The sequence below is a fragment of the Polypterus senegalus genome, chromosome 2 (assembly GCF_016835505.1).
Source record: "Polypterus senegalus isolate Bchr_013 chromosome 2, ASM1683550v1, whole genome shotgun sequence".
NCBI classification, from domain to species: Eukaryota; Metazoa; Chordata; class Cladistia; order Polypteriformes; family Polypteridae; genus Polypterus; species Polypterus senegalus.
Genome location: NC_053155.1, coordinates 264,121,808 through 264,134,835, shown reverse-complemented (window position 1 = coordinate 264,134,835; position 13,028 = coordinate 264,121,808). Strand labels below are relative to the sequence as shown.

The 13,028-nt window shown below is 39.7% G+C and overlaps 1 protein-coding gene across 1 annotated transcript in view; it reads left to right on the top strand.

Annotated features, from left to right (window-relative positions):
• Window positions 1-414: 414 nt before the first annotated feature.
• mtmr6 (myotubularin related protein 6) overlaps window positions 415-13,028 on the top strand; it is a 59,137-nt gene continuing 46,523 nt past the window's right edge. Inside the window, exons 1-2 of the mRNA XM_039745472.1 lie at window positions 415-627; window positions 7,782-7,901. Of these exons, the coding sequence (XP_039601406.1) occupies window positions 604-627; window positions 7,782-7,901 (144 nt within the window). The 5' untranslated portion in view covers window positions 415-603. The remainder of the gene's footprint in view (window positions 628-7,781; window positions 7,902-13,028) is intronic.

Genomic DNA, 13,028 nt, shown 5'->3' with positions numbered 1-13,028 from the left:
AGACATTGAGAAGTTGAACCACTATCAAATTCTGATATGGAAAATGGAGACACGATATATGATTAAGAGAGACAAGGAAAAGGAGGCTAGGAAAAAATAAAAACTGAAAAGATGGGAAGGATCAAAGGCCAGAGTTGGTGAAGAAGGAGACCATCATAGAAGACTAAGACTAAAACTAAGAGACTAGTCAGTTTTTTATTGCTGTGAGAGCTTCAGAATCAAGTTTAGATATCAACTGTTTTCTTAACGAACTCCTTTTAGATCTTTTTTGACACAAAGAAGCGTGTCAGAACGTCTAAAACCTTGCCTCAAATGTGGATTTACATCAAAGACTTCATTTCCCAGTAGCGCCTGAAATGTCACGTGACCATCCAAGACCAGTAACAGTGATACAAACCTACAGAAACAGGAAATCGAGGGGAAAAAAACAGCAGGTCTTCGAAGAAGGAGCTGCAGTGGTGTTTGAAGCCGCTGAAGATGTTTAAATGAACTCTTACAGTCAGACTCATGTATATAGATTTCGATTTTGTGGCCCCTAATGAACGATCGAGACCCTTTCACGTCTTGCGGTAATTTGAAATTTAGTCTTGTTATCTGTTTAAAATGGAACATATCAGAACGCCAAAGGTAAGGATATAAATAATTTAAATAACGCTTCATCACTTGTCAATTTTTGCATGTAGTGGCTATTAGAGTTTGAAAACATTTACCTTTTCATCATACATACAACAGACAACCCTTGCATTGTTAGTGGCACTTTCCGTTTTTCATTTGTTGCCATGCATCCATTGATTTTTTTTTTCGGTCGTGTATTTCCGTTTTCATTTGTTTATGTGCTGCAAATCATATATTCTTTTAGTGAGTAAATGGTATTTTATTGGCTTTGATCACATGGGTTTTGGCTAAATGTAGTAGCTGATTTAGAACTTTAAGCAGTAATTAAAGAAACATTACTCTTACAAAACCTTGGATTTTTTAGTGCGAGAAAAATTCATATATTAACAAATTTCTACAAACATAAACAGCGCTTTTTCAGTTAATGTTAAATCCATTAAAATGAACTGGACTTTATTACTTACTACAGTACTTAAAAAGTATGAAATAAATTGGAGCAGCATTGCACTTAAAAAAAGATTAGAAAAATGTATACATGTAAAGCAACTAAAAAATAAATAAATAAAGAAGACACTGCCTGTCCAACCTTTTCACCAGCTAATGCGAATGTGGCTTCTAGTCTAAGGAAGATAAAGAGTGACGTGACTGGGCATCTTTTGCAAACAGCCTCACTTTGGTAAGCAGATATCAGATGGTCTAAACCTCAGACAAACTGCTGTTTGCTTCTTAGCGCAATAGATCATTTTTCTTGAGAAGTATTGGATTGATTTTGATAGCAGCACAAGGAAACAAGAAGGCCTGTGCAAACACATTTCTCATACCCAAGAAACAATAATCCTTTATTGTTTTTAAGTGTGTCTGTTGGCTTTTAATGTGATGAAAGAGCAATTGCAAAGCTTAAGAAGATTTAGTTATTTGGCCATACCGAACACACATCAGAAAATATTTTCTCCAGCCATAGCTAACTTTTAGTTAACATGAAAACTGGCATCAATGCTTGCAATGCTAGGGCAGGTTTTAAGGAAGTATAAATGAGTCCTGACCATTTAATATCTTCCAATGCCAAAAAGTATTATCTACAATACATTACAGTGGAAGTTTCTTTGACTGAAATGACACATTCCGTTCAGTATAAAAATATCCATAGGTTCAACATATGAAGTGTGCAGTAGTAATAATACTGTAAATTAAAAAATATTTAGGTGAATAAATTTTCATTGAAAGTCAAACAGGATTAGTGAAATGTTAAGAGTTATGTCAGCAAAACAGGTAACAAGTTAGCTTGACAGCACCCTCTTCTAATAAATATTAGTTGAATTAATCTGAATGCTTCCAAATAAAGAATTGGGCTGTTTTTGATACATTCTGTATTAGTTAAAATTAAAGTATAGATCAATCATGTGCAGCAAGAAGATAAACAACAGAATGTGTTGGAGCCATCAAAAAAAAGGTATAACACAAAGATTGTTTAACAAAACTATGATGCAGCCTTGGGTTTTTGAAAACTGCTGAAGCAGGTGAATATGAGGTATCAAAATCTTTGAACAAAACAGTGAAAAACATTGACTGTTCTAAACTATCACTCTACTAGGTAGATTGGAATGATCTAATTCTACCTGAAACTTCTTTTAAATACAGTATTCACATTTCATCCTGCCCCATAAGGGTGTAGTCCATCCCCCAAAGGTAATTCTGGCATTTGCATGCATTACAGCAACAGTTTTAGCATTCATTGTTTGTTTATAGCATATAACATACATATTTTTTTGAACTCAAACAAAAAATTGCACCCTTGGTGTAACCAGATTACAAAACCATCTTTTATGTGTGCAACATTCTTTAAACAAATCTTTGCACAAGCAGGGCCGCATTAACCCAATCAAGTTTCCCTGGGCTATGACTTCTCATTGTTTGGGGGTGGGGGGTGGTGGGATAACTTAATGGGATGAAAATAATCAAGTGAATAATAGTGATATCTCAAGTTAAACTAAAACACAGAAGTCGAGCCCAAAATTAAACGTAACAAAAAGAGTTATACTTTTCAAGCTATATTTTACTCTTAACGGTTGTGTAACTCTGTACTGTGGGTTTAAATTCTGAATGCTAAGTGTGCACTTGAATGGTAAGTACTGATTTTTTTTTTTTCATTATTGTAATTGTTTTATATACTTTTTTTGCTTGTGGCTCCCGCATAGTGCATAAAGTCGTCTTCTTCTTTCGGCTGCTCCTGTTATGGGTTACCACAGCGGATCATCTTCTTCCATATCTTTCTGTCCTCTGCATCTTGTTCTGTTACACCCATCATCTGCATGTCCTCTCTCACCACATCCATTAACCTTCGCTTAGGCATTCCTCTTTTCCTCTTCCCTGGCAGCTCTATCCTTAGCATCCTTCTCCCAATATACCCAGCATATCTCTTTTGCACATGTCCAAACTAACACAATCTTGCCTCTCTGACTTTGTCTCCCAACCGTCCAACTTGAGCTGACCCTCTAATGTACTCATTTCTAATCCTATCCATCCTCATCACACCCAATGCAAATCTTAGCATCTTTAACTCTGCCACCTCCAGCTCTGTCTCCTGCTTTCTGGTCAGTGCCACCGTCTCCAACCCATATATCATAGCTGGTCTCTACCATCCTGTAGACCTTCCCTTTCACTCTTGCTGATAGCCGTCTGTCACAAATTACTTCTGACACTCTTCTCCACCCATTCCACCCTGTCTACACTCTCTTTTTCACCTCTCTTCCACAATCCCCATTACTCTGTACTGTTGATCCCAAGTATTTAATCTCATACTCTACTCCCTGCATCCTCACCATTTCACTGACCTCCCTCTCATTTACACACATGTATTCTGTCTTGTTCCTACTGACCTTCATTCCTCTCCTCTCTAGAGCATATCTCCACCTCTCCAGGGTCTCCTCAACCTGCTCCCTATTATCGCTACTGATCACAATGTCATTAGCAAACATCATAGTCCGCGGGGACTCCTGTCTAATCTCGTCTGTCAACCTATCCGTCACCATTGCAAATAAGAAAAGGCTCAGAGCCAATCCCTGATGTAATCCCACCTCCACCTTGAATGCATCCATCATTCCTACCGCAGACCTCACTAGTATCACACTTCCCTCGTATATATCCTGTACAACTCTTACGTACTTCTCTGCCACTCCCGACTTCCTCATACAATACCACAGCTCCTCTCGAGGCACCCTGTCATATGCTTTCTTCAGGTCCACAAAGACGCAATGCAACTCCTTCTGGCCTTCTCTAAACTTCTCCATCAACATCCTCAGAGCAAACATTGCATCTGTGGTGCTCTTTCTTGGCATGAAACCATACTGCTGCTCACTAATCATCACTTCACTTCTTAACATAGCTTCCTCTACTCTTTCCCATAACTTTATGCTGTGGCTCATCAATTTTATTCCCCTGTAGTTACTACAGTCATGCACATCCCCTTATTCTTAAATATCGGCACCAGTACACTTCTTCTCCACTCCTCAGGCATCCTCTCACTTTCCAAGATTCCATTAAACAATCTGGTTAAAAACTCCACTGCCATCTCTCCTAAACACCTCCATGCTTCCACAGGTATGTCATCTGGACCAACGGCCTTTCCATTTTCCTCCTTTTCATAGCTGCCCTTACTTCCTCCTTGCTAATCTGTTGCACTTCCTGATTCACTATCTCCACATCATCCAACCTCTCTCTCTCTCGTTCTCTTCATTCATCAGCCTCTCAAAGTACTCTTTCCATCTGCTCAACACACTCTCCTCGCTTGTGAGTATGTTTCCATCTTTATCCTTTATCACCCTAACCTGCTGCACATTTTTCCCAGCTTGGTCCCTCTGTCTAGCCAATCGGTACAGGTCCTTTTCTCCCTCCTTAGTGTCCAACCTCTCATACAACTCATCATACGCCTTTTCTTTAGCCTTCACCACCTCTCTCTCTCCTTGCCTTATCTCCTTGTACTCTTGTCTACTTTCTGCATCTCTCTGACTATCCCACTTCTTCTTTGCCATCCTCTTTCTCTGTATACTCTCCTGTATTTCCTCATTCCACCACCAGCTTTCCTTTTCCTCCTTCCTCCTTCCAGATGTCACACCAAGCACCCTTCTTGCTGTCACCCTTACTACATCTGCTGTAGTTTCCCAGCTGTCTGGTAACTCTTCACTGCCACCCAGTGCCTGTCTCACCTCCTCCCTAAACTCAACCTTGCAGTCTTCCTTTTCAACTTCCACCATTTGATCCTTGGCTCTGCCTTCACTCTCTTCCTCTTCTTGATCTCCAACGTCATCCTACAGACCACCATCCTATGCTGCTTAACTACACTTTCCCCTGCCACCACTTTGCAGTCTTCAATCTCCTTCAGATCAACTCTTCTGCATAGGATGTAATCTACCTGTATGCATCTTCCTCCACTCTTGTACGTAACCCTATGTTCCTCCCTCTTCTTAAAATACGTTTTCACCACAGCCATATCCACCCTTTTGGCAAAATCCACTATCCTCTGACCTTCTTCATTCCTTCCCTTGACACCATACCTACCCATCACCTCCTCGTCTCCACTGTTCCCTTCACCAACATGCCCATTGAAATCCGCTCCAATCACCACTTTCTGTCCCTTGGGTATACTGTTCATCACTTCATCCAACTCACTCCAAAAATCTTCTTTCTCACCCATTGCACACCCAACTTGCGGTGCATATGCACTAACAACATTCATCATCACACCTCCAATTTCCAGCTTCATAATCATTACTCTGCCTGACACTCTTTTCACCTCCAAAACACTTTTTACATAATGTTCCTTCTGAATAACTCCTACCCCATTTCTCCTCCCATCCACACCATGATAGAACAATTTGAATCCACCTCCAATCCACCTGGCCTTACTTCCCTTCCATTTAGTCTCTTGCACGCACAATATATCAACCTTCCTTCTCTCCATCATATCTACTAACTCTCTCCCCTTACCAGTCATACTGCCAACATTTAAAGTTCCTACGCTCAGTTCCAGTCTCTATACTTTCCTCCTCTCCTCCTGCCTCTGGACACATCTTCCCCCTCTTCTTCATTTCTTTGGCCAACAGTAGCCCAATTTCCACCAGCGCCCTGTTGATTTGGCAAAATTTTACACCGGATGCCCTTCCTGACGTAACCCTCCCCATTTGTCCGGGCTTGGGACCGGCACGAAGAAACACACTGGTTTGTGCATCCCCTGTGGCTGGGTTTGCATAGTGCATAAAGTGCTAATGACTTATTTTCCATTAGGTAAAAGGTGTAGGTGACATTTAAAAAGACAGTTCCTTGATATAATTTGTGATTCTCTGTGTGCATATAGTGATGTAAATCAAACAGAATAGGGCACACTTTGCACTTTCTACCTGTGATGCAAATTAGAAACCCAAACAAAATAGCTTGTGATTGCTCAAACATCCATCCATCCCCCCATTATCCAACCCACTATAGCCTAACTACAGGGTCACGGGGGGTCTGCTGGAGTCAATCCCAGCCAACACAGGGTGCAAGGCAGGAAACAAACCCTGGGCAGGGCGCCAGCCCACCACAGGGTGCAGACACACACACCAAGCACACACTAGGGACAATTTAGAATCGCCAATGCACCTAACCTGCATGTCTTTGGACTGTGGGTTGAAACCGGAGTACCCAGAGGAAACCCACGCAGACACGGGGAGAACATCAAAACTCCACGCAGGGAGGACCCGGGAAGCGAACCTGGATCTCCTTACTGCGAGGCATTGCTCAAATATTAGATTCAATAAACTTTATTAATCCTAAGGGGAAATGTAGATGCATACAAAAAACAAACATAATCAAAGATGCAAGCTCAGAGGGCAAATAATACAATATATCAATCAATAAATAATAAATGTATATTGTACAAAAATTGCAAAAGTAGCTTAAAGAGTATAAGCATTTGGTTAAAAGCAGAAAATTTTTATTTTTTTCCCTGATAAAAATATTTTTTTTAACTGTAACAGTAAAAAAAAAAAAGCAGGGAGGTTTAGTTACTGGTAAAGTCGTTAAATTAAGGGACATGTTAAAGTAAATAGATAGATACTTTATTAATCCCAAGGGGAAATTCACATAGTCCAGCAGCAGCATACTGATACAAAAAACAATATTAAATTAAAAATTAAAATGCGGGTAAAAACAGACAATAACTTTGAATAATGTTAACATTTACCCCCCGGGTGGAGTCGCATAGTGTGGGGGAGGAGCGATCTCCTCTGTCAGTGGAGCTCCTCTGCCTGAGATGACACTGTCCAGTGGATGCAGTGGATTCTCCATGATTGACAGGAGCCTGCTCAGCATCCCGTCGCTCTGCCACGGATGTCAACCTGTCCTGCTCCGTGCCTACAATAGAGCCTGTCTTCCTCACCAGTTTGTTCAGGCGTGAGACGTCCTTCTTCTTTATGCTGCCTCCCCAGCACACCATCACGTAGAAGAGGGCACTCACCACAACCGTCTGGTAGAACATTTGCAGCATCTTATTGCAGATGTTGAAGGACGCCAACCTTCTAAGGAAGTATAGTCGGCTCTGACCATTCTTACACAGAGCATCAGTATATAAATCAACAAACTTCCAAAGGTTATGCAAAAAGACAATTTCCCCATGGGGATTATTTAAGTGTACCAAATACCAAAAACTGTTACATTTTATAGTACTCCTATAAAGCTGTCACACATCTTGCATGTCAGTGAAATTCATTGCTGACTTTAAACTCACTGCAGAAAAACTTTGCTGCTGACTTTTTATTGGTGTTTGTTAAGTCTGATTTCGTGGAGTACCTGCATATGTGTAACAAACAAATGAAATCATTGATTCCTACAACTATTGTCATTAAGAGAAATGCTGTCTCAACTACAAGATTAACGGCATCAAGAAAGTAAACTTCTTAAAAAATAAGTTCTTTCTTTTCAAGTTAGTAGATATGTTTTATATATTCAAAAATCTCAGTATGGTTTTGAAATTAATAAACTGTATAAAGTACAGTCTCATTTTTGATGCTCAGCCTCTCCTAAGCAAGAGTAATTTCTTAAACTGAACTTTGTTCCATTTCTTAATACTGTGTAAATCACTGCACGTAGCCATTTATTCAGTTTATAATAACCATTCTTTAATCTTATTATAGGTTGAACAGGTGAAGTTACTAGACAGGTTCAACAACAAGTCAACTTTGGGAACATTGTATCTTACTGCAACTCATCTTTTGTTTATAGATGGGAATGCTTCTAGTCCACAAGAAATATGGGTGAGCATCGTGTTTTTATTATTTTATGACGGTTAATAGTACATACTGTTTTGATTTTTTTTGTGAATTAAGTTGTTCTTTATGCAGTTTTACACCTTCTAAGTAAATACAAGCAAAACGCTCATAACAAACTTTTACATTATGAGGGTAAGCATAGAGCGATTTTTCTTCCCAAACTATCTAGTTGTGTCCAAGCCACAGTTGTCAAAAGAAGTAAAGTTTAGGTTCAGCTGCATATGCTTTGCCTGGAGCCATTCTGTCTTCCACAGTTCCACTTACTTGATCAGTATATGGCTTAGTCTTATTGCAGTGTGGCCCATTTTTAGAAAATTTATACATATTTGTTTATCTGTATAGTTCTGTATCCTTTGAGAAGGCTTGGGGTTCAATTGCTCAGGACTCATACCAGGAAGCATCACACTTTGAAGATTTGCACTGCTGATGGCGAATCTCAAACATGCAATATGAGCTAAATGGAGAGCTCCATTAATTAGCTATTATCTGAACAAAGTAAGCAGTGCATTTCCTTTTAATGTCAGCTGATTTGCCTCTCTGCTAGCCCTCACCTTTTTCTACTCAGAATTGCCACCACAGCCTGCTGAAGAATTTATTTAGGTTGTTTCTCCCCCTCCTATCTGTTGTCCTCTCAGCAGCAACCCTGAAATTACAAGCAGCAAGTTCTACCATGAACTAAGTACTTCTGCACAACTAAATAGAGATTTTGATTCAATTGAGCAGTACAATTGCTGTTTGTAATTCCAGCAACCACTTTTTGCTTCCTATTCATACTGTCTAGGGGAAGGTATCAGCTGGGAGGAGTGAGAGTGACTCACTAAACAAAGTCCTGACTAGAGTCTGGGGAGAATGAATGAATAGCAAAAACAAGAAAGGTAACCTGTCCAGAAGCTGACCATTGCATCCTTTTAAATACCATAGAAGAGTATTCATCCTTCACCTCTCTGTCACATTTTAAGAGTGTTGAATTTTGATACATAAGATTAATTTGAAAGTCACATTTTTCCTTCCCATAGATTCTCCCCAAACAATGAAAACATTAAGCAATAAAATAATGAAAATTAAACTTGAAGTATTAATTTCCCAGGTCATTACTTTGTTGAACTACCTTTGCCAGCTGTAATAGCCAGTGATCATTTTGGCTACATCTTTATTTTTGTTCCCAGGTCATTATTATTTTGATTATGTTTTCACACTTTTTTTCAGGTGTTTTTGTTATGTATTTTATTTTTGAGTTAATGAACAGATGTGCCAGCCCAAGCTACTAAATTTCTTGTCACCTGGAACATAGTTATGGTATAGATAATTTACATTTATAATGACATGCCCTCTGAATTCAAATATCTCCAATTTTCTGTATGTCTTTGTTTTTTTACATTTGCTTGCTTAGCAGATGCTTTTATACAAAGCTACTTACAAAAGAGTTCAATATAATCAGGCAAACGTCAGTCTAGGGGACTGTTTAGAAACCAGCGTTAAAGGACAAGGTTATAATATTGATAATCAAAAGTGAAGAGCGTCATTAATTGGAGTTAGAATCATAACAAGAATGAGGACCCTGAAAGGCTTCACTGAAAAAGCCAAGTCTCCTATGCTTGTCTGGCTGGTCTCAGGCCTTGCAGACCCAAAAGGGATTTAATCCTCAAAAATATACTTAAAATGTCCTGAAAATATATCAAAAGCCCCACAAGAGTGGGATGACTGAAAAACTTAGCTTGTGCAAAGATGGACAAAAAAAAAAAACATATTTTAAAAACATCAAAAATTGTAACAAAACTCCACAGAACAAACTGAAGCATTAAATGAGTTGCTTAAAGGCAATCCACAGCAAATAAGTCCCAAAACAACACAGTGCGGTAATTAGAATCCTAAGACAGAGTAAAATAATCAAAAATCTAGAAAATCCAACCATGGACCATAACACAACTCCACAGTGATGTCTGTCTCCCCAATGACCAGTATGATTTGTATTGAACTGCCTGTCTCCACAGCCTTTAAAGAGCTGGCGCAATACTCTCAGTCAAAGAGAAAATACACTAATGCATAATTGTTTGTGAAACCAATAAAAATGAAATAACAACATGAAAAATAATAATAAAAGGAATACTGTAATTAAACACACATAAAATACACATATTAATTTGTCACATGTAATTTAACATCTTTATAATATTCATATGACTCTATTTTATCAGTGCTTTTTTATTTCAGTTAGACTACATAATGAACATTTTTGATAATGTCAACACAGCTTTTTAACTTCCATTATGAAACTGATAGCAGTGCATGTGGAGTGAGTGGAGCTTACTAGATTTGTTATGGGTTAGCCTATTCTTATTCACCCTAAGCTTAACATACATACACACACACACTCGCATTCATATAGAAAGATCCATGCATACACAGCATATCACTCCTCTAGCTTTGGTTTGGGCAGTCCAGCCAGATATCCTCTAGACACTGGAGGTTGATGCCGTTTACTGATTACTCCCTATTTTGCTCAGTAGTTTCTCCAAAGAAACCTTCTGTCAAAATCCTGTAACAAGTTTTTGTCTGTACTATATCCTGTTTCACTAGGGATAGATTCAACCCACTAGGCCTTTGATTTATAAACTGACCAGGCATTCTAAGTTTATAATGTGGTTTATACACTGAGAATAGAAAAAATAAAAAAAATATGTAGACAAAATCGGAGAATTACACATCAGAATATAAAGAGGAGTTCCATAATTGCTGTGTTGTGTTTGAAATATCTGTGACTAAAAGTTTATTTTTAGAAAAAGTTCAAATTTATATCAAGTTCATTGCAACACATCTGAACATTCTATAGAAGAGGTGATTTGAACCTTGCTTTTAAATATAGTGCCAGCAGTAAAAAAAAAAAATTTCTGTCCATGTTTACTGTATATGTTTCTGTTAAAGTAAAGTATAAACTGATTAGTTCAAGATCAAAAGACCACAATTGCTGACAGAGATAAAAAAAAAATTGAGACAAACTTATCTGCAATATCTTGATTTCTAATGTGTCCAAATGTAACCAGTAAATCTACTAAACAGGAAAGACTGTATATCTTCTAGATGACATCCAAAGAATCTCTAATACTATACCTTGATAGCTGCACAAAAGATTTGATATTAAAGTCAATTAATTGTGTGAGAGGGAATTGCACAAAATTAGTGGAGGAAACAAGGTGAGGAAAAGGAAAGCAAGAGTAATTGTTCATGAGAAAAGATTTAATACTTTATGTGCTTCATGTTCATAGCCACATCCACAAAAACTGTTGCTCATTGAACCAACAGTACTCAGGGGATAGGCCAGACACTAATGTACTGTAATTTTGTCTCCTTTGCCTGTTTTGTTTATTTGTATGTCCTTATTGCTGCCTTTATTGGAATGTTTTCATTTATTCTTTTTCATACAATTACTAAACATTAGCTTTGTGACTAAAGAATTATAAACAAACTAGCCAACCCGCGGTGTAGCATACACTGTTTAATCAGGCCGCTTTTTAAATGATTTTTAAGCACAGAGGAAAAAATAAACATTTGAAAAATCCGTAATTTAATAAACCACCAAGAAAAGTAACATTGCAACAATGCACGCTACGAACCAACATACAATTGTCCGTGACTGAAAACCGGAGGAGCGCCGCGCTTTCTCCTTCCAAAGCGAAGGACGGGTTGAATGGCGCTCGTTCAGTACGCACTGCCCGCTTATGTGCCCGCCCCAACTCCCTACCTGAGCGCTTTGTCTGTGTACAGTCCACACGCACCTGTGAGTCACGTTGACTGTTAATTTTCCAAACACCGCCTCAGTTGGTTTCCACGTTGATTTTTCATTGTTCTTTGCGGTTCCGGCTGCTTTTTTTTTTATATATAATCCACCAAGTCACCCGACCATGGGGGGCTTTACAAAGGGCAGGGACGTAATCAGTGCGAGTGTATGACCCGCACGTACTGGGAATTTCTCGTTCGTGGGGAACAATTGGAAGCCACGGTCTCCATCATGAACGGGGTTCAACGGCTTACCCATGCCTCCCCAAGGGCAGACTCACGCCGGGTAGACACACGTTGATCCATTCAGTGTAGCGCCGTGCAGTACCGGACATACAAGTGCATCACAGACCTGTTAATGCTCAATCTCACGTGGCAGAAAGCCACTTGTCCCTCTAAGAATTTGGACGCCGACCGCTGTTGGGTCGTGTAACTTTTTAGCAGGCGGGAGTCTCGTTCGTTTTCAGAAATAACCAGCCAAATCGCTCCACCAATTAAGAACTGCCATGCACCACCACCCACAGAATCGAGAAAGAGCTATCAATCTGTCAATCCTGTCCGTGTCCGGGCCGGCTGAGGTTTCCTGTGTTGAGTCAAATGAAGCGAAAGGCTCCACACCTGGTGGTGCCCTTCCGTCAATTCCTTTAAGTTTCAGCTTTGTAACCATACTCCCCCCTGAACCCAAAGACTTTAGTTACCCGGTTGGCTTCCCTGTTGCGGGGCCTGCATTGGTGAAGCAGGTGAGACGGTAATGAAACAGAGGCACAGGGCTTATTGGTTTTTAAAGACTGCTTCCTTCCTTCAAACAATGCACAGAACGAACCAACACACAATCGTCCGTGCGGCGCTCAGGGTGGAACGGGAGGAGAGGAGAAGGACATCCACTACGCTCCCTCCGTCATGCTAGTCTGCTGGTTTCTCGTTCAGTATACACTTCCTGCTCATGTGCCCACCTCCAACTCATCACTCGAGTCTTTGTACAGTCCAGATGCACCTGTGACTCACGTAGACTTTTCATTGCTCTGTGCGGTTTTGGCTGCCTTTCTATATATAATCCACCAAGACACCCGACCACGGTGGGAGGGGGGTGTGTACAAAGTGCAGGAGTATCTAAGAAGACGCATGTTTGTTGCGGATGCGAATTGCTGTATGTAGCGTGTAAAACAGTTTGCTATAGTGCACGCGGTCGTGCGTCGTAACCGAAAACTCGGTTTTTAAAGACTGTTCACTTCATTGTGTTTTAACCTCAGTTGTAAAGGAACGTTTTAAGGATCCCATGGGATACCCCTCGCAAACAGTTTTACACGCCGCATATGGCGATTCACCTCCGCGAGAAAC